At 47.9% G+C, this 21,469-nt stretch overlaps 1 protein-coding gene across 4 annotated transcripts; it reads right to left on the minus strand.

Annotated features, from left to right (window-relative positions):
• Positions 1 to 10,025: 10,025 nt before the first annotated feature.
• PIH1D1 (PIH1 domain containing 1) lies at positions 10,026 to 20,683 on the minus strand. 4 transcript variants are annotated; one of them, XM_082197086.1, is made up of 11 exons: positions 20,533 to 20,683; positions 19,330 to 19,434; positions 18,489 to 18,555; positions 17,160 to 17,345; positions 16,067 to 16,128; positions 15,177 to 15,261; positions 14,858 to 14,954; positions 14,067 to 14,117; positions 13,304 to 13,394; positions 13,044 to 13,187; positions 10,026 to 11,931 (listed from the first exon to the last, which is right to left on the minus strand). In XM_082197086.1, the coding sequence occupies exons 2-11, from the start codon at positions 19,414 to 19,416 to the stop codon at positions 11,884 to 11,886; spliced, it is 918 nt and encodes a 305-aa protein (XP_082053212.1). In that variant the 5' UTR covers positions 19,417 to 19,434; positions 20,533 to 20,683; the 3' UTR covers positions 10,026 to 11,883. The 4 variants fall into 4 exon arrangements, with proteins under 4 accessions (XP_082053212.1, XP_082053215.1, XP_082053213.1 ...); XM_082197089.1 differs by lacking the exon at positions 20,533 to 20,683 and adding an exon at positions 20,423 to 20,464 and having other exon boundaries at positions 19,330 to 19,423; XM_082197087.1 differs by lacking the exon at positions 20,533 to 20,683 and adding an exon at positions 20,250 to 20,278.
• Between the last annotated feature and the right edge of the window lie 786 nt (positions 20,684 to 21,469).

Genomic DNA, 21,469 nt, shown 5'->3' on the forward strand with positions numbered 1-21,469 from the left:
CCCTAGCCAGCTCCACTCCTGTGGCTAGAAGGGGGACTTCCTTCCCCTGGAAGTGTCTGGGCTGCCTGAGGCTTGTACCCATGTCCTTGGAAGGAGCAATACAACCATCCTTCGGAATTCACACTGTCGTAATTCTCCAGCCAAGTGATGTGTACAGAAATCCATATGCTCTTGCAAAGTGTGCATATAAATGCGTATGCGAATGAAAGAAACATTAAAATGCACCACATCAGGGGAAGTTGCTTGCAAATATGTGCATGTTATTCAAAACTGTATACAAAAAAAAAGTGTTTATTAGGTGAAATTCGCACCAAAATACTGGTGAATTTTCATGAGTATTAGTTTAACTAAAATCTGCAAATTGCAGAAATGTGGAGAACTGAATTTGAGATTGGGAATACTGAGAAGCAGAGAGGATCGAAACGGACAGCTTTGTCCATCCCTAGTGAGGACTCAGCCAATGAGTGGGGAGCTTTCCTTTGCTGAATATGCAAGTTCTCAGGTATCTCCATCAGGTGTCAAGCCCCCTCTACACACACACACACACACACACACAGAGAGAGAGAGAGAGAGAGAGAGAGAGAGAGAGAGAGAGAGAGAATGCCCTTCTGATGAAATCGTTGGAAACATGGCAGAATATACAAAGGTATACACTGTCAGAAACAGCTGGACACACCGGCGATTTAAAAATAACTCTTTAATCAGTTGACAAGTGTAGTCCTGAGGCTAGCACTCTGATCCTCTGCATGTGTACATTTAAAGCACATCCCCCCAAAGAACTACAATTCCTAGCATCCTTAAAAACTACAGTTCCCAGGATTCTTTTTGGGGGGAGCCATGTGCTTTAAATCTACTTTAAATCGTATTTGCGCAATTTCCACTGTGGCACTGGGGTCTCCCTTTCACCTAAGGATTGCAGCTTACACTTTTGCAAACCAGGGCTTCAAGGAAGCCCAGCTAATCATCCTTCATCCCTCCCTCATGAGAGACGGGGGCTTCTGTTTCGGACTTGGAGGGCCCCACCAAGGCCAGATTTAGGTTTGATGAGGCCCTAAGCCACTGAAGGTAATGGGGCCCTTTATATGTCCAGCTGTCAACAACAAATTGTCACTGTGTTGTTGTTTTTTTGTTGAATATATGCTATATGGCAATTTATGGACCTAATAGGTATCTAAAACCATTTGCACATGTTGTCATGCAACCAGGCCATGCAGAATGTAGGCACCCTATATATAGAAATGAGCAAACCAGTGATATTTTAGGGAGCAGGGGAGTAGGCGGGGCCCATTAGTTACATCATAGGAGCCTACACAACACAAAACACTCTTGCTGTATGTAGGTTTTATTTTATTTGTTTTTTGTATCTTATATTTTGCAAATGTACATCCATTGTGGGTTTTTTCCTTTAATTTTTTGGGGGGCCCCCAAGAGAGTGGGACCCTAAACTATAGCTTGTTTAGCTTATATGTAAATCCGGCACTGGGCCCCGCAAACAGGCAGAGGCAAGAAGATGTCAGGATTGTCTGAGGCTGGCTCATCTCTCAGCCTCCACTAGGCTCTGGGGATAGGCCAGCTGTCAGCTGAGTCACAGACGGCCAGGGAGTTGGCTGCTCTGGATGAGGAGTGTGACTCTGGAAGGGAAGGAGGGAGGGAGGGGGGACCCAGCGGGACCCAGATGGCGCTGTGTGTCGGGATGAAGAAAGGGCTGATGTACGGGAAGGAGCCAGTAGCGCTGAGGGCAAAGGGGAGATGAGTTGAAGACAGGAAGCTTCCTTACAGCAAGTCATGATAAGACAGGGAGCTGCTTTATACTGACTCAGGCGTCTAGTCCACCTAGCTCAGTACTGTCTGGCCAGCAGTGAATTCCCAGGGTGTCTCTCAGACTTACCTGGAGATGCTGGGGCTTGAACCTGCGACCTTCTGAATGCAAAGCAGATGCTCTACCACTGAGCTATGGCTCTTCCCATCCACTCTGGCTGTCCGCTGCTCCCCATCACCTCTCCCCACTTGCAATACCGCAAGGCTTGCTGTGTGCTGGGAGAGAATAAAACCGCAACGCAAACCCGGCCAGGTTTGTGGTCTGGCCAGGCTGTTCCTTTCAGTCTCTGCAGTGAAGGTCCATAACCACATTCAAGACCAAAGAGCCTGATAGCAGGGGTGGGAAGCCTTTTTTTTCAGCCAGAGGGTCACATTCCCTTCCGGGCAACTTTTGAGGTCACATGACACGGGTGGGTGGAGCCAAACATGGGCGGAGCAAGGAATGTAAATTTTTATCTTTGTACAGTAGGCTAGTTTGGACACACGCTCCTCCAGGCAACCCAAGAGGCATTACCATGAGTTCAAGGACACATTCCAACTAGGAAAACAGAATTGGGATGTCCAGCTGGGCCATAACAAGGTGTGGCCTGGGGAATGTTCTGAGGGCCATATAGAAAGGTCTGGAGAGCCACATCTAGCCTTCCAGGCCTGAGGTTCCCCACTCCTGCTTTCTGGGTGCAAAGGAAGCTATCTTACACCACATCGGGATACTATTGTTATTATTATTATTATTATTACTATTATTACAATTGATTCATTAATCTTCAAAACTAGCGTCTAAGACAATTTACAGATGAGATAATTAAAAACAGTTAAAACTCAAAGGCAGTTCCTCCAACTTGCCCAGTGTTTTCTAGTTCATCCAGAGTCTCAGGCCAAGGCCTTTCTCAGTGGTGGACTTTGGCGTCTCAAATTTCAGTGGCACCCTTTGCAATGCCAAAATTCGGCTTGTGTCCCCACCTCTCACCTTCTGTTGGGCATCATAACCGCAGCCCTGCAGAAGCTCCACATGCGATGTGACAGAAGCAGACACACTCTTCTAGATCGGCCGTTGTCTTTCGCATCACCTGATCCTTGACCCTTTCTACTGGAAAGACATGGGACCGAACCTCGGATTTCCTGCATGCGAAGCTAGACTACCACTAAGTTCTTATGGTTCCTCCCCTTGAAGATGTCTGGGTGGGAAGATGCCTAAGAAAATGTAAATAGGGATTCATAATTGCAAATGGATATTTATAATAATAGGTTAATATATGGAGTAAGGATAAATGTTAGAGGGTAAGGATTTGCTGAATCTAATATTTGAATTGGAATACAAAATGGGAGGTGTGAGGAGGTCAAGAAACTAGTGAAGAAAATATAAGATTTGAAAATATTAATCTATTTTTTTGTTTTTAGCTCTGAACTTTGGTGTTTTTTTCTGTCTTCATTCTTTATTCTTTATTTTTTCTCTCTTTCTTCTATCAACTGTTTTTCTATTGTGTATTTTTAATTTGTTTTGTTTTTGTAGTTTAAATGTTGGAATTGGTTTTTATTGTCTGTGAAACATTAATAAATATTATTTAAAAAAAAGAGAAGATGTCTGGGTGGGAATCTAGGGACTCCTGGATTCTCCGGAAGAAAGAATAAATGATGCCTAAGTTAGCTTTTCGTCCTCCATACACCGCTGTCAGGGGCGGACTTTGGTCTTTCGAATTTCAGGGGCCAAAATCCCCCTCCCAGCACCCCACCTTCCATTCTGCTCAATTCGCATGGTCAGAGTTGAGCCACCCTGTGGCGCTCCCTGGGCTTGGCACCCGGTGTGATGGAACAGGTTGCCTTGCCCTAAATCCACTTCTGCTGCTATGAGATAATTCCCACCATCTCTGGCCCTTGGCTATGCCCACCGGGGCTGATGGGAGTTGTAGTTCACCCACATCTGGAGGGCCAAAGATCCTACAACCCTTGCACTAACTGCGCAATCCTATGCATGTTAACTTTGGGGTAAACCCCGCCAGCTTCAACAGGGCTTGGTCCCAGGGAAATCGGTATATAGTACTGCAGCCTCAAACCTCTGCCTCTTTGAAATTAAAGAAAGTGTCCAGGGTACAAGAAGACTGCTGTTTCAACCATGCAGCAACATTTGGGAGATCCCCAGGGCCTATGGGAGACAGAAGGCTCCACCAATCTATGCCCTGCGCCCGGCACGGTCCTTAACGCAGCTTCGCTGCTGCTCTCCAAGCAGGACAGGAGGATGGAGGATGGTGGAAGGTGGTGCAAGCAGCGTGAACTCTATGGGAGAGGAAATGCCAGAGATGAACCACTGGCTGCATGAAGTACAAGCAGAGAAGTACTTGAGCAAATTGACAGTACCCTGCTGTCTTTTGGGGACGGGGCGGGGGGGAGGCAGGGGGGTCGATGAGGGGAGAATATTTAAGCAGCCTGTTTTTTGCAATGCTAGAAATCCTTCCACAAGAACTAACTCCCCCAGATACGCTTTTCCAGCAGTGTAACAACCTGCTAGATGCTGAAATGGATATCTCAGGGTTTTAGTCCCACCCCCACCCCTCTGCTCCTGCAAAAGGCCTTGGAGAATTTGTGAAAGTGCTCGATTGTTTAAAATACCTTCACTTGCCCTCACACACTCTCTCTCTCTCAATTGCCTTCATTTGCTCAAAGTTGGTTAATCATGTGGATCCACATTATACTGGACAGTGGTCAATTATGTCATCCCATCCAACATATGACACCAGCCTCTTCACTTCAGCTGGATATCGCTTGACTCCGACTCGCCTCCGCTCCAGCCAGCATGGCCAGTGGGTCAAGGATGATGATGGGAGTTGCGTCCCAGTGATATCTGGAAGGTCAGTGAGGTTTGTGTCCCTGCTGCTACATCTTACCTGATTGGGTGGGATCACCCATGTGACTAATTCAAGGCGGGGATATAAGTAGTAGCCAAGTGAAACCAGGAAGTCAAAGAGTTTTTAGAAGTGAATATTTGCACAATATATATTTGCTTCCTCCAGCTTAGGGAAGGATAGGGAGGCAATGCCTTTGCAACTGATAAGCAGACAGAGGGATAAAGTACGCAACCTCCAGTATGGTTCTTTCCTCTTTAACATGCTTGGAAAAAGCCCTTATGAGAAGAGGCAGTGTCGTATAGTGGTTAGAGTGTCAGACTAAAGCCCTGGGAAGCCGGGGTTCAAATCCCCACTCAGCTATGATGCTCACTGGGTGATCTTGGGCCAGTCACTCACTCTTCAGCCTAATCTACTTTATGTTAGGGTTACCAGATGTCCCCGGTTCCCAGGGACAGTTCCCGGATTTGCAAATCTGTCCCCGGACAAATTCTGTCCCCGGAATGTCCCCAGATTTGCAAATCTGTCCCCGGGAAATGTGGCAGCGGCAGTCTCAGCAGCCCAGAGCCAGCCTGGTAGCGCAGTTGGCTCTGGCTGGCTTCAGGAGCTGCTCACTGCCGTGGCGCCCACCATTTTTCCTTGCCGGAAGTCCCCATACGATCATAAATTTATAAATTTAAAGCAATATTGTAGCTAAGAATCCTCGGAATTGTAGTTTGTTGTGGGTGCTGAGAGTTGCTAAGAGGCCCCTAGTCACCTCTCAGACCTACAATTGCCACAGTGCTTTAACTATCAACCCCTCTTCACAGCGGAGGGGGACTATGGGAGGGGAATGGGGAGGGGTGGTCTCCTAACATTTCTCAGAACTCACAGCAAACTACAGCTCCCAGAATCCTTTGAGGGAAGCCATGGCTGTTTAAAGTGGCATCATAGTGCTTTAAACGTATGGCGTTAATAGGGCCATAGTTGGCCAAAGGGAGGGAGGGAGGAGGGCAAAGAATACGCCCCAGCGGGCTGGATTGGGCAGGGGAGAGGCAGGGGAGAGGAACTTAATTACACGCAGGTTGGGGGCAGGGGAGAGAGAGGAGCAGGGGAAATAGATGGGTGGCATATCAGTAGGAGGAGCTGCAAGCCCTCGAGGGGGCAAGAGTGATTTGTTCTTCTTCCAGAAACTCATGCTGGGCAAGGTGTGAATGTGGCGTTAGTCTCCTGTCTCCATTAAAGCACAAAATGGGAAGGAGGACGGGGGGGGCAGTGGGGAGCCTGCCCCCCCCCGCTGTCTCCCCCAACTTAGAGCACAAATGCAACAGATGGTGCCTCTTTTCCTTTGCTCTTTCCCACGAAATCGCTTCTCGGAGGGGGGAGGAGAAAGAGGCAAGCGGCCTGAGCAGATCAATCCTATTTCCCTTAAGTAGAAAGCGGCAGCCCCTTGACCCAAGCCCGTTTTTGCTCTTTGCAAAGATCCCACCACACGCTCTCTGCCAAGCGGCAATTAACAGATATCGCAGCGGGGGAAAAGAAAATCCCCCACAGTGAGAGCTGTTCTGTGTGTGTGTGTGTGTGTGTGTGTGTGTGTTAGTGCTAATAAGATGCAAATGTATTCACAGTGGAAGCAGTGTCAGCAGAGGACAGTATGGAGGGGGGCAGGTTCTTGGATATTTCTCCGGTGCTAGATCATCACCCTTTTCCCTCTCCCCCCTTTTCCCTATTTGGCAAAGGCTGCTGTGCGGCAGCAGGGTGGGGAAGAGAATAAAACAGTGAAGGGAAGACACACACACAACACACACACACACACACACACACACTGGTGCCCTTGCCAGGTTAATTCTGACAGGGCAAGAATTCTTCCTGCGACGGATGGCTTTATGGTGGTGGTCTCGGGTCACTCACTCTTGGCCTAACCTACCTCGCAAAGTTGTTGTAAGGATTGGGATGCGGGTGGCGCTGTGGTCTAAACCACTGAGCCTCTTGAGCTTGCTGATCAGAAGGTCAGTGGTTCGAATCCCCGCGACGGGGTTAGGATAGAATGGAGAGGAAAACTATGTACCATATTTTTTGCTCTATAAGACTCACTTTTTCCCTCCTAAAAAGTAAGGGGAAATGTGTGTGCATCTTATGGAGCGAATGCAGGCTGCGCAGCTATCCCAGAAGCCAAAACAGCAAGAGGGATTGCTGCTTTCACTGCACAGCGATCCCTCTTGCTGTTCTGGCTTCTGAAATTCTGAATTATTTTTTTCTTGTTTTCCTCCTACAAAAACTAGGTGCGTCTTGTGGTCTGGTGCGTCTTATAGAGCGAAAAATACATCGCCTCGAGCTCCTTGGAGTTGGGATAGAAATTTATTAAACTAACAAATAAACAAATCCAAAATTAAACGTAAAGGGACCGCTGACCATTAGGTCCAGTCATGACCGACTCTGGGGTTGCAGCACTCATGTCGCTTTATTGGCCGAGGGAGCCGGTGTACAGCTTCCAGGTCATGTGGCCAGCATGACTAAGCTGCTTCTGGCGAACCAGAGCAGCGCACGGAAACGCCGTTTAACTTCCCGCCAGAGCGGTACCTATTTATCTACTTGCACTTTGATGTGCTTTCGAACTGCTAGGTTGGCAGGAGCAGGGACCGAGCAACGGGAGCTCACCCTGTCACGGGGATTCAAGCCGCCGACCTTCTGATCGGCAAGTCCTAGCTCTGTGGTTTAACCCACAGCGCCACCCGCGTTCCTAAATCCAACATTAAAGGAAGACAAAAGAGCCCTTGGGGAATATAAGTTGGCACCTAACATGAATCAAAAGCCCTGTCTCCACGGTACGTTAAAAGCTGTATCTATTTTCTGCAGAGCACACGTCTGCCATACAGGCCTAGCAGTGCAGCTCAGTGTGGAAATTCCCATGCAGTTCACAGGGACACAAAGACGCTCTGCCAAGCAGGCTTGACCACAGTGCCCACTAAAGCAAGGGTGGCCCACTAGGCGTTGTTGGATGTCACGGACTGGTTGAAATGGTGGAAGGAATGGTGGAAAGAAGACTCAGAGCCTGGGGATTGGTGGAGGGATGACGATGAGCAGCCAAAGAGAGAAGAAGGGGAAGAGGAGGAGGTGGAAGCTAAAGTGGTAACAGGGCTTAGTGAGCTGGGAAAGTCTGTGGGAGAGAGGAAACCAGAATCAGAGGCAGAAGCGGAAGCAGGGGACGAGGGAGGCCAAGCGGAGTCACAGATGTCCCCCACCCACTGCAACCCACCCGCTTCTGCTTCCCCCGCCCCCACGTCTCCCAAAACCCAGAGAGGCATGAAGTGGGAGGAGCAGAGACAGACATGCAGGCAAAGTCTCAGATTTCTTGGGGAAAGCCCTGGAGAGGCGGGGGCAATCAGACTCCACAACTGCTTCATAGCGGGCAAGAGTTGCCAAAGAAGAGTTGCTGTGCTCACTAGGCCTGGCACTCCAGTGCACAGCCTGTTTTTATAATAGTCGACTTCACTCGATGTGATTCGTTGCTTGCTCCCAACACTGGATTCCAGCTGCCATCAGCCCCAGGCAGCATCACCAATTGCCGTGGATCATGGAAGTTGTAGTTCAACTTCACCTGGGTGTCGTACAGCACTGATGGGGAACCTGTGGCCTGCTTGGTTGTTGTTTGATTCCAACTCCTATTAGCCCTGGCCACTATATCTCATTGTCATGGATCATGGGAACTGTAGTCCAGCTGCATCCATTAGTCTTGCAGCAGGGATAGGGACATTTGACTTTGGCTCCCATGAGCCCCAGTCAACATAATGGCCAATGGACAGGGATGATGGGAATTGTAGTCCAACGACACAGGCTCCCTAGCTCTGCCCTGTAGCCAGATACCCTGAAGAAGGGGGGTAGCATTTTGTAGTAAACATATATCCTACGGTCCCCTTCATCTCTCTCCTCCAGCAAAGTGGATGTGAGGGAAAACAGGTTGTATGAAGGAAAAAAAGGAAGAGACAGAAGGAGCGAGGGGGGAGCTGGCGGGGGTGGCAGTGATGGGCATGTGCTTCTGGAACAGGCTGTACAAGCAGGGGGGAGAGGAGAGCAAGCTGAGACAGGAACAGAGGAAGAAGAATTTGCAGCTTCATGTGCTGTGTGTGTGTGCGCACCAGAAACTTGCATATTTAAAACTTAATGGAAGGGAAGGTTAGTAGGGCAATCCAATAGCTCAGTCGTCGAGCCCCTGCCTTGAATGCAATAGGTTGCAGGTTCCATCCCCCACTTATCTGGTTGAAAGATCAAAGAGCTGGTGTGGTGTGATGGTTAAGAGTGCTGGACTAGGACACAGTAGGTTGGGGGTTCAAATCCCCACTCAGCCACAAAGCCCACTGGGTGGTCTTGAGCCAGTCATTGCCTCTCAGCCTAACCTAACTCACAGGGCTGTTGTGGAGATTAAATGAGGGGTAGAACCACATACACCACCTTGAGGCCTTGGGAGAAGGGGTCGGGGGATATAAATGCAATCAACCGATCCACCACAAATGCCCCATTGTCAATGACATGTTGTTGAATACAGCGGGGGGGGGGGGGATCACGCCAGTCTGGAAGGGCCTCAATTCTGGTACTGAAAACAAATCCCCTGGGCTGAGGATGTGTGCAGATGGACACCACATTTTATTCCCACAAATCACGACGTCTGCCTGCATCTGGGCTAAGAAACTTTGCGTTAACTTTTTCTCTTAATTATTAAGGTCACACAAGAAGTATCCAAACATTTTAAATGCCCCATTCGAGCCGCTCTGCAACTTTCCCTTCTGAACTTGTGCAACAAGCAAGCAACAACTTTTTGATCTAAGGAGCTTCTTTGGTGGATGCTGGCAGCAGTGAAAACTTCCTTGGCCCAGAAGTGGAAGGCACGGCAGCAGTTAGCCTACACATTGTGGTGCAAAGATATGGGGACTCTAGACATTGCTGAGAAAGTAACTCACATATTAGGCGTTTCTAGGGGTAAAGAAGACCTGGAACATTTTAAACTCTCTTCTCCCACCAAATCACAGAATTTGGCTTTCATGATGTGTCATGCTTCTTTTATTTTTCTACATGATCTGCTCTCTATTTTATGTTTTCTATTCATGTTTTCTGTTTGTTTGCACTTTTGAAGTACAGTACAGTCATACCTCGGGTTACAGATGCTTCGGGTTGTGCACTGCGCCAAACCCGGAAGTACCGGAACAGGTTACTTCCGGGTTTTGGCGCTTGTGCATGTGCAGAAGCGCCGAATCGCAACCCATGCATGCACAGACTGTGGGTTGCGGACGCTGCGGGTTGTGAACGTGCATCCCGCACAGATCACGTTCGCAACCCAAGCGTCCACTGTACATTAATATTACACGCACATACATACACACAAGTCCACACGTAAAATAACCAGAAACGTGAAATGTTTTAATGGATGCCAAACCAAACCAATCCAGGGTACAAATAGCTCAGCCCCTGCTCCTCTCCCCCCACAGAAGATGCACCACCCTCCCTTGTCTCCATAAGTATGGGGGCGCAGGGGCCTCTCCCCGCCTCAACACCATCCCACCTCCCACTGAAAAGGCAGGCAGGTAGCATGCAAAGGAAGCACTGCCAACACCTGTACCAAAAACCTGTGTTATGTTGGCTCACACTTACTTGCTTCAAAAACCTACGGAGATTTAAGCTTAAAAAAACACACACCAAAATGTTGGGAGGTTGCAGAGATGGGCAAAAATTAAAAACAGCATCATAAGGAATCCTTCAACTTTTTACCAAAGAGAAGATTTAGCTCAAAGTTCTCAGAAGAGACTATGCTGACACACTTCAGCTATATGGCTTATTTCAGACTTCTCTTTTCAACTCAAAGATAGAAATCTTAGCATTTCCCCCCAGGAAACTTGACCATGGTTTGAACAGAAGACGCCTGAGAATGAGTTTTTCACAACTGCATGGGGAGTTGTTGTGACGATGAAAAGATGCCACAAAGAATTTTGGACATAACGTACCAACTCTGGAAAATAAATTTGTGGGTCACCCTTCTCAGGAGGAGAGGGGACATCTCGTTTCTTCTGAGCATTATGCAATACAGGGGATGCGCTAGTGGCAGCAGAATTAGATAAAGGGTGCTACTGCAGGATCCATGAAAAAGGCGGAACCATGCATAGAACTATGAGGGCGGCTGGGTTAACTGGGAGGCTATGAACTTTAGAGTACATTGCCTTGGTTAGACGCTGGGACTCCAATAGAGCATCACTGAACGCACCTTCTCTCCAGAGAAGGCTGCCTTGCTCTCTCCAAGGATGCTTTCAAAAACCCACGCAGCTCAGAACAAGGGGGGGGGGGGGGAAGTAAAGATGAAGCCACTTGCACCCTGGGCTCCTCATTAAAAAGACCCAGAGAAGTCTGCATCTTATAGCAGCCATGAGGAAAAAACAAACCATCGCCAGCTGCAGTCAGGAAAGGACTGGCAAGAATGCAGTGGCAGAGGGCAGGCTGGACTGTACCATATCAGATGGCAGGGGAGGATTCTGTTTCTGAGTGGTCCTTCGGCATTCTCATGTGCAAACGTAACACAACAGGAAGAAAAATATTGACCTACCCACTTTCCTGATGTGGTAGGTGGTTTTTTGTGTTTTGTTTTTTAAAGCTTTAAAAAGTGTCCCCCACCTGCAGCCCGAAGTGTACATATAACCCGTCCCTCTGCCACAGGATTCATTTGTCCTTTCTCACCCCAGCATGTTTTGAGCAGGTCCTCCATTTTTTGCTAACGGGGTCAAGGGGGGAGGTTTGGAAGCCCAGAGCCTGTCCCGATTCAAAACACACACACAGAGAGAAGAGCTGAACTGACTGCAGGCATCAGCAGAGACAAGCAGGTCGCATGTACAGACCGAAAAAGAGGTGGTAATAGAAAAGCCAAAAAGAACAGCAGCTGTTGCGGGTGGAGGGGAAGTTTGAGAACACAAATCGTGGGAGGAGAGATGGAGGCAAGTCCTGGGTCCCATCCAACGTGTACAACACACGCTCTCTCTCTTTCTCTTCCGCTGTGTGTGTGTGTGTGTGTGTGTGTGTGTGTGTGTGTGTATTTAGGTGCAGAGTCTACATTGTGGAGGTTGCCACCCCTGACCAAAACCTAGCCCCCTTCCTTCGACAGGAAGTCCAGCCTCTCGCCCAGCACCTCCCTTCTTCACTCTGCTGTTTCCTCCGCCGGCTGGTATATCCAAGAAGGGCCTCTGCCTCCAGGATGGTTTTTCCTCCTCCGAGCTCACGGCAACAGTAAGGGGCGCTGGATGGGCATCAGTAAAGTCAGGACCTGGAAAGGGAGGAGAGAGGAAAATGGGTCGTTTCAGAGGCTAGAGCGCCCCCTTGCTGCTGCAGTTAAGCTGCACAGGGGTTTTTACGGTAAATGGTACAGAAGCTAAATTGAGTCAGACCGCACAATGCCAAGCAAAGAGGAAGCTGCCGGCTCATCAGCCATTTGTGGTTTAAGGGCACAAAGCTTGGCATGACTTACGCAGATCACAGAATCTGGAATGACCGAAGGTGAAGAATTTTTTAATTATTATTTGAAAATAGTGCAGAATGCACAGCGTCCTGATAATGACCAGGAAAATCTAGGAGAAGCCACTAGCTGGATTATCAGGCCGGCAGACCATAGCTGCAAGTGGCTGAAGAAAGGAAGCCAGGTCACATGCTCAAGGCCACAGGGGGCCCCTGAGTCTCATAGGGGGGCTGGAAAGGCCAGCGTTGCAACCCTGCATGTCGTCAACTGGGGAAGCCCTAAAGGAAACGTTTGGGCCATGCAAATTTGCCTACCTTAGGAAATTTCCAGACACACATTCCCCGTGTGTGTGTGTGTATGTGTATTATTATTATTATTGCCTGGCAAGGACTATGGTGTTCTAGTGTCCATCACAAACACCTACACCTGTATCACTTCTACCTTTCCAAAGAGTTGTTCCTCCTTTATTCAAAGTGGTTCTCATGATGGTCAAAAGAACAAACAGCTCCACTTTTGGAATTTTTCCATAGCAAAGGCTGCAATGCACTTGGCCTGGGCTCTTGTGCTCTTCTAACACCACCAGTGTCCTTGGAAAGCAGCCTCAGAGGCTACTGGGTCATGTACTAAGAGAACGGGCTAAGCAGCCTGGGATGTAGCCAAAACAAGGCTTCCTTTGAACTAGAGCGACCACTTTCTTAAGTTATCAGTCTACTGCTGACAAAGGTGATGCCGGTCACCTGATACCGGCCTGTAGCACCTCATCACATTGTCAAAGGCACTAACAACTTAGACCTTTCCTTCAAAGGCACACATTTACAAAGGAAGGGGAAGCTTCTTAAGAGCTAAAGACCTCAGGTGTGGTTCGGAAGGAGGGAGAAGATTTCTGCAAGTCTCACTCTCTCTCTCTCATCCTAGTTGCTCACCTTTGTTCCTCTGTGGAACTGGGCCCTACTCTCCTCGGGAACAATGATGTAGGGGAGGAAGATGTCCAAATGGTAGAGTTGGGGGTGTCCCTGTAACACAATGCGGTCCTCTCCCAGGTCCAGCTCGAGAGATCTTACTGAGGTCTGATTAGGGTGGGAGAACAAAGAAACACTGAAAAAAATACAATTTTATTGCTATTTCCCCAGCTTGGAGACCAGAGCACCCAAGACACCACCCTACAAACCGCATGCCAAATTACCATTTTAGGGAGGCTGATTTTTGCGACCAGATGGTCAGGGTGGCTGATAGATGGCTCAGCAACTATGGTGAATTCAGGAACTGTGGCCGAGCTATGGAATGAAGCACAACAGAATCAGCAAGGGAGAAGGGGGGGGGGGAGTGTCATGATAAAAACACTCAGTTGGAATCAGATATTGCCAACTCATAAAAACAAGGACAGGCAACATGTTAATAGATTAAAGAGCCAAGTCAGAAATGCAACTGTGGGCTTCTGACACACAATATCCTGCCCGATCTAACTGAACTTTATTTAATTCATTAGACATACAACCTGCACTATGGGCGGCTGACGACAGAGTCCTATTCTGGCCACTATCAGCCAGTTTAAATAAACTTGCTTTATTGTACTTCTGGGAGATGCAAAGGCTAGGGCTTTGCCAAGTCTCCAAGGGCAGAAAACTCTAACACTTAAGGGCAGCTATTCAGAATGCCTCTGTGTGTGTGTTTGCAGACCCAATTTGACACCCAGGTAGCATACTCAAAACATCACTCCTGGTTGCTCTTAAATGCCTGGTACAACCGAGCAGTCCAGAGGGGTTTCTTGGGCTTGTACTAGTGGCAGTTTCTGGCCAGTCTTCAGAGGACTGCCCCATGAGCAATGCATTGCACCAGTCCAACCTAATATAGCAGACCATATTTGAGATCACGGGTCATTCCATTCCTCCATTACCCTGATCCCCCATCCTCATTGTACAGTCCCTCCCATCCCAACCACACCGTACCTCTGTGACGCAGATGGCTGCAAAAGGTTCCTGCCTTCCTCCTTGACTTGGCTGCAGAAAGAGACAAATGCCTTGTAAAAATGAAGAAGGAAGTATTGATCTGACTACTACAGTTGTACCAAGTCCCCATTCAAGCCAACAGCTCTCTCTGCTCTGTCCAGAGTCCCAAACACTTTTAACAGGCCCCAGAGATTGGTTTCTGCTTCAGCTGACAAGATGCCGTAGAATGCTAACAATTGAAATGACTTAATTCTCCCTCTGCCGCCCCTCATGTGTTACAAGCCCCTCCCATGCTAACATTTCCATATAGCAGCCGCTCACTGGAAAGATCTCTCCTAACTCCACTACCCTCAACTTGGACTCCAGCTCCCATCAGCCCAAGCCAACATGGCTGATAGTTAAGGATGATGGGAACTGTAATCTAACAGCATCTAGAGGGCACCAGATTGGGGAAGACTCTCCTAATTCACCCAGATGGTCCAATGGCAGCCAGTGATTCTCATGCTAAGAGGAGGAGGAGATAAGCTTACCCCAATACTAGTCCATTGCAGAAAAATGAAGTGTCTCAAGGCCCCTGAAAATTTAACTAATCTTGCAGGGCACTAGAGCCCACGTCACCAGATGAATGACATGTATCATCCCAATTTAGCAGCACCCACTTGGGTGTTAAGATGAGCAGAGGGAGACCCCTCTTGGTAATCCCACCACTCTCAGAGGTCCGGGTGGGAGAACTCCCGGTAGAGGACCTTCTGTGTGGCATTCCCCTAAGTTGTGGCATTCCGCCAACGTACCTGCTATCCATCTCTTGGATGAAAGGCTTGGATTTGGTGCGGATGGTCTGCTCGGCTATGGAGCCCATAAACTTCCTGTTCTTCAGAATCCGCCATTCTGGAGAGGGGCACAAGCAGCCTTGTTAGCTTGGCTGCAGGGGTAAAAGGCTCTGGCCCAGCCCCAAAGGGATGGAAGCACCCAGAACGGATGTTAGAAGTCTCCCAAACCAAGGTCGCTTTTCTTTCAAGGGTATGCCCCCCCCCCACAAGGAGGGGAAATGTTACCTCAGGATTGGCCCCAAGAGGGGGGCCTGTTGCCTCCCGGCAGCAACACCCGTACCTTGGTTGTTGACATCCATCTTGTATTTCTCCGACAATCCTTCCATGGCGATTGTGATGAAGAACTCTTTGAGGAAGTCGTTGTTCTTGAGGCAGCGAGGGAAAACAGAGAGATGGGGGTGGGGAGAAGGTTAGGTTCCCTTCTCTCAGGACATGGATTACTCTATGAAGAAGTAGCTGCCACCCAACTGCATGCATATGTAGGAAGTCCCAAGGCCTTGTGATTATGAAAATAAGAAGTCCAGCTGAATTGGACCACAGGCCCACCTAGTCCAGCTCATGACAGCTGTGGGAAGCCCTCAAGCAAGGGCCAAGTATAACAGAGCTCATCACTTGTGATTGCTGGAAACTGATATTCAGACACATACCGATTTGGGGAGATGGTGCGGAGGAAGGGATGCATCCATTCATGGCATAAGCAGCCGAAGATACACTAAAGAGGCTCACCTGCGAACCTTGCAGGTGTAAACTTGCAGGAGTAAACTTAGGGAAGCTTTTAATGTTGGATGTATTACTGTATTTTAATATTTTGTTGGAAGCTGCCCAGAGTGGCTGGGGAAGCCCAGCCAGATGGGCAGGGTATAAATAATAAATTATTATTATTAATATGTTACCAGATTTTTTTCCAATGAATCCGGGCAACTTCAATGGATTTTGTATGGGGACTGATTTGTAAATCCAGGGACTGTCCCCAGGAAATGGGGACATCTGGTAACCTTATGCCCCTGTCTCCCAACATCATCCCCCTACTCTGGCACAGCAAACAACACCCAGGTGGTTTGGGGAAAGAGAGGTTCCTGTCTGCCATGGACACAGCAGGAATTCTGCCCCTGAGCGGAACAGGAGAAGCCATTTGGGACGCAAAGGCTCCCTTTCAAAAAGGCAACTCACCTCCATCTTGTTGTAAAAGGTGGTGCTGATGGAAACGTCATAGACGGTGCAAGCATTGCCACCTGGGAAAGAAGAAAGAAGGGTCAGGCCGCTTCTACAGAAGAGGGGGCTATTCCTAAAACCTCCAAGGCAGAAGGAGCCTTGGTTTCACAGTTGCCCTTCAAGGGCTGAGTCCACACTGCACCACCTCACTTGGGAGACGCTCTTATGCAGAGACATCCCCACGAGGAAAAACAAAGAGATCAGGTGTGTTTCTCTCTCTTGAGCCAGGGTGGGTACAAATCAATGCTTTCTTAAAAACATTTAAACTTTCCCCCTCCACAAAGCTGCATTCATCTGCAAGTTTCTGTTTCTGTGAGCTACGCAAAAAATGGATCATCCGTATAAAAATAAAAAGGGAGTAAGTGTGTTTTGGATGCCAATTGATTCCTAGGCAAAAACGTTCCTCTTTTTGGTCGATTGTCATCCGATGCCCTTTTAAAATGGGGGGGGAGGGGGGTTACTCAGGTGTTTGTTTTTATTTTGATTATGTAGTCTGTGTTTTTATCCTATAAACTGTCCTGAGATCTGTGGGTATAGGGGAGTATATAAATTATAAATAAATAAATAGTAGTAGAACAGTCATACCTCGGGTTACAGACGCTTCAGGTTGCATGTTTTTGGGTTGCGCACCACGCCGAACCCAGAGGTACCCGGGTTACTTCCAAGTTTCAGTGCTCACGCATGTGCAGAAGCGCTAAATCACGCTTTGCACATGCGCAGAAGCGCCGAATTGCAACCTGTGCGTGCGCAGACGTGGCGCTGTGGGTTGCGAATGTGCCTCCCGCACGGCTCACGTTCACAACCCGAGCGCCCACTGTAGTAGTAGGAGTGTCCTTCAAATGATGAGAGGGATTGAGCCAGGGATTTAGGTGACCAAGTTCCTTACTCCTTGTGCTACTCAGACAACTCTCTTAGGCAGAAGGACCAAAAAGTCCACCAAGACCTGGCTGGCTCTGTAGAAGCACGCACTCCAGCCTTGGTTTTCCTTAAGATTTAGCAACTCATTTCACGGCTAGCCCGTCCTCTCAGCATCAATGAGGCAGATGCTCACTCTTGTCCACTTCCGCGTGGGGCTCTCCCAAGCTCATGGGGATCCTGAAGGTGGAGGCATTCTCCGACTCAATGAGGCAGGCAAGCTCTTCGTTGGTCAGGTCAGGAGGTGGGGGGATGTGGGGAGACCGGCAGACGTTCACGAAGACCTTCTCACCGGAACTTGTGCGGGTTTTAAGGCAGAATCCTGGGAAGGATGAGAGAAGCAAGTCATAGATTTGCAGGTTTCTCTAAACAACTAGGGAATCTGCTTTTGCCGGCCATGGACCACTTTCACCTTGTCTCCCCATTGCACCACTAACATCCACCCCACTCCCCTGTAATCCCAAGATCTCTGCTTTTCTGGTTATATGAAACAGGGAGAAAAGCTTCTCTTTCTGCTCTTTATATAATTTTATACACCTCTACCGTCTCCCTGCTTTCTCACCCTTTCTCTCTAAACTAGAAAGCCCCAAATGTTGCACCCTTTCCTTAAAGGGGAGTTGGTCTACCCCTTTGATAATTTTGATGGCCTTTTCTGAACTTTCCCCAGCTCTGCAAGATCCTTTTTGAGATGAGATGGCTGGATAAATAGCACATATGTACATAATAGGGGCGCGGGTGGCGCTGTGGGCTAAAGCCTCAGCGCCTAGGGCTTGCCGATCGAAAGGTCGGCAGTTCGAATCCCCGCGGCGGGGTGCGCTCCCGCTGCTCGGTCCCAGCGCCTGCCAACCTAGCAGTTCGAAAGCACCCCCGGGGGCAAGTAGATAAATAGGTACCGCTTACCAGCGGGAAGGTAAACGGCGTTCCGTGTGCAGCTCTGGCTCGCCAGAGTAGCGTTGTCACGCTGGCCACGTGACCCGGAAGTGTCTCCGGACAGCGCTGGCCCCCGGCCAATAAATGTGAGATGGGCGCACAAACCCCAGAGTCTGTCAAGACTGGCCCGTAAGGGCAGGGGTACCTTTACCTTTACCTTTACATAATAGTCCAAGCGTGGTCACACCACAGATTTGTATAACAGCATTATGATATTGACAGTTTTATTTTCAATTCCTTTCCTAATGATCCCCAGTGTGGCATTTGCCTTTTTCACAGATGTTGCACAATGGATCAGCTTCTCCATCGAGCTACCCACTATGACCCAAACATCTCATCCTGGTTAGTCACCCCATGACCTTATATGTGAAATTTAGATTATTATTATTTTGCGCCCCAGCTTGCATCACTTTGCGCCCCAGCTTGTGCCTTTGCCCTTTCATTGCAAAGGCACTTGCCATTTGACTGCCCAAGCATATATCCAGTTTAGAAAAAAGTTCATTTAGAAACCTTCACAATTCCTTTTGTTCTTTACCTGGGAGTGGACGGATAGGCTTGGATTCTGCTGGAGAGGGCACGAAGCTCTGGATTTTCTGGGTTGCCTAAGAGGCAGAGATAAATTTATGACACAGCTACACAACTCAGACTTTAGAGAATTTTTTTATGTTTGATGTTTTATTGTGCTTTTAATATTCTCTTGGGAGCCACCCAGAGTGGCTGGGGAAACTCAGCCAGATGGGTGGGCTATAAATAATAAATTATTATTTATTATTATTATTTTATTATTATTATTACTCAAACCGATCCCATTTCTTTCCGAGATGAAAGGCTGCAGCCCCTTATGTCTGGAATTAGACATTCCAAGAGCCCCATGTCCTTCCCTGATCCCAACCCTTCATGTCACATTCATCAACATTCAACCCAAAAGGTCTTTTCACTTTGTGCATCTCAGGTCAGCTTCATTGAACTCCATTATAAATTTGAAGCAGTATTATACCACTTTAAACAGTCACGGCTTCCCCAAAACAATCCTGGGAACTGTAGTTTGTTAAAGGATGCTGAGAGTTGTTAGGCGACACCCCCCTTCCCCTCACAAAGCTACAATTCTGAGTTCCCTGGGAATAAGAGCTGGTTATTAAATCATCTGAGAATTGTAGCTCTATGAGGGGAACAGAGGTCTCCTAACAACTCTCAGCAACCTTAACAGACTATACTTCCCAGGAATCGGGGGGGGGGGGACCATGGCTGTTTAATGTGGTATGAAACAGCTTTAAATGCATAGTACAGATGGGGCCTAGAAAAGAGTCCATCAGCTACACATGGTCCCTGATCCCCAATTTTTCCTCCCCACCCCCACCACAGGCCTTCATGCAGACCTGGAGTAGAAGACGTTGGAACTCCTTCTCTTCCTCCTCCTCCTGCAGCTCGGCTGATAACAGGGATGTGTCAGCTACAAATGCCATGGTGGTGCTAGATGGACCCTGCAGAGGTTAATATTTATATTTTATAAAGGTGATTTCAGTTAAAAGAAATAAAATGATACAGGAAAAAAGAAGGAAATGTGAGGAGAAAAACAACAGCAAAGATACATATAAAAACGAAAATATACCCCCAAATGCAATATATGATATACATTCTTGTATAAATTGGTATAGTGTTATTGCTATTGTCCTAGTGCTTATGGAAATGCTAATAGCTTACTACATTTTGTATAAACTCATTCCAAATGTTATCATGGTTATCCATACAGAGTCTGCGGCTGTAAGCAGTTCCGTTCATAAACTGCCAGTGATATCATATCATCACCCCATTGATTGAAAGGTATCATATATTTTATCCCCCCCCCAAAAAAAACACACCTCAATATCAATCTCTTGGCCGCCATTAGGGCACGGAAAAACCATTTCCGTTGTCCTGTTGATAATTTCCATATTGCAGGCATCTAATTCAATACAATTTTCTCTGCTGAAAGACTTAACTTTTAAGATTTAAGTTTAACACACACCCTAAACCAAAATCAAGCCTCAAGGGTCCCAACTCACTGCTCCCCCCCCCCCCAGACTTGCTGCTACACCCTCCCTCCAAGGAGACCAGCGCAAGGAGATGACGTTTTCTCAACTCTCCACTTCATCCTCAAGAAAACAACCCCTTGAAGTAGACCTACCAAGGCTACTTGGCTGAAGCTGGGTTTGAATACAAGCTCGTGATATCTCAGCTTCCACGCTTTGCTGTCTCCAAAAATAAAAAAGGGGGGACCCTTTTAAGATCTCCCCTTCCAGGAATCAAGATCCCGCACCTGCCTCTGCCAAATCGAACTTCCTTTCCAGTCAACGGATCAAACTTCCGTTGTTGCTATGGCAGCGACTCCCGACCTTAGCTGTACTGACTACCGAGAAAAGGACGGGAGGAAATAGTGCCTAATGGTTACAGCAACGGACTGGAAGTGCGGGGGGAGAGAGAGAGAAATACTTGCCTCTCTATACGCCCTGAACTTTAATGCCACTCCTCTTCCCAAGTCCCATGCACGTGATCTATAAATAACGATTTTAAAAAATCATAGCTTCCAGGGTCATGTTTACCTTGGTATCCTTGCTAGTTTATATATCTGTCTGTCGTCGGCTCCGCGGCGAAGGAAGCGACGACACGCGCGGGCGCCGGAAGGTTCGATATGCGGCGAAGCGGGACCGGAAGTCGAGTTCTCTTTGCCTCTTTCTCATAGGCTTCCTATCTCTGCGCTCTGTATTGAGGATGCAGGAACTCCATAGAGTTAAGGACGCGAGGTCAGACAAATGTTAGACTAGCATCTCAAACATCCGGTTAGATTCGGGGTTTTCCTTTGGATTAAGGCGGGGCTGGGCGCGCTATTAGACAAGAGTGAGCTTTTGGTGTCATGGAAGAGCAGCAATTTGTTGTTGCGTTTAATTTTTTTTGTTTTAATGCTAATACTGGGGGGGGGGGTATTTCCTTAAATGCTGTTGGGGCAATGCAAGCATTTTAATATAAAACACCATTTATATAACAAACCAGATTCTTCAACTACACCAATAGCCAGGCTTTGGTATATGTTCCTAAGTATGTAAGAATCTTAGAATACATTGCAGGCTCCTCTCTATCTCTCAGTTCCTCCCCTGTAACCTGCAGTGTTGAGATAATAAAGGTTAAATCCTATACACATTTACCACGGAACCTTGGATTGCTCTGTAAGGCTGAGCTCTGGTTTTTCTTCTCTTGGTGGGGGGCAGGGGGTGGGGAAGGGTAAGGCAATAGCCTCTGGCCAATCAATCCCATTCACGCCAAAATCCTGGATTTCGCTGTTGATTCCGAAGGTGGGCTGATATTTATAATCCCAACTAGCAAACAAAACAGCTTTCAAAAGTAACCAAGAAGATGCAACCTCAATGTTGGAGGGTTTTCCTTGTTATGCATTTCATTTTGTGGTAAACAAATAAAAAGTAACCAGGAAGCCTCGTCTGTAGTCATGAAAGTTTATAAGAATTCTTAAAAGGTTACAAAGAC

The sequence above is a fragment of the Podarcis vaucheri genome (genome assembly GCF_965113315.1).
Source record: "Podarcis vaucheri genome assembly, chromosome: 13".
NCBI classification, from domain to species: domain Eukaryota; kingdom Metazoa; phylum Chordata; class Lepidosauria; order Squamata; family Lacertidae; genus Podarcis; species Podarcis vaucheri.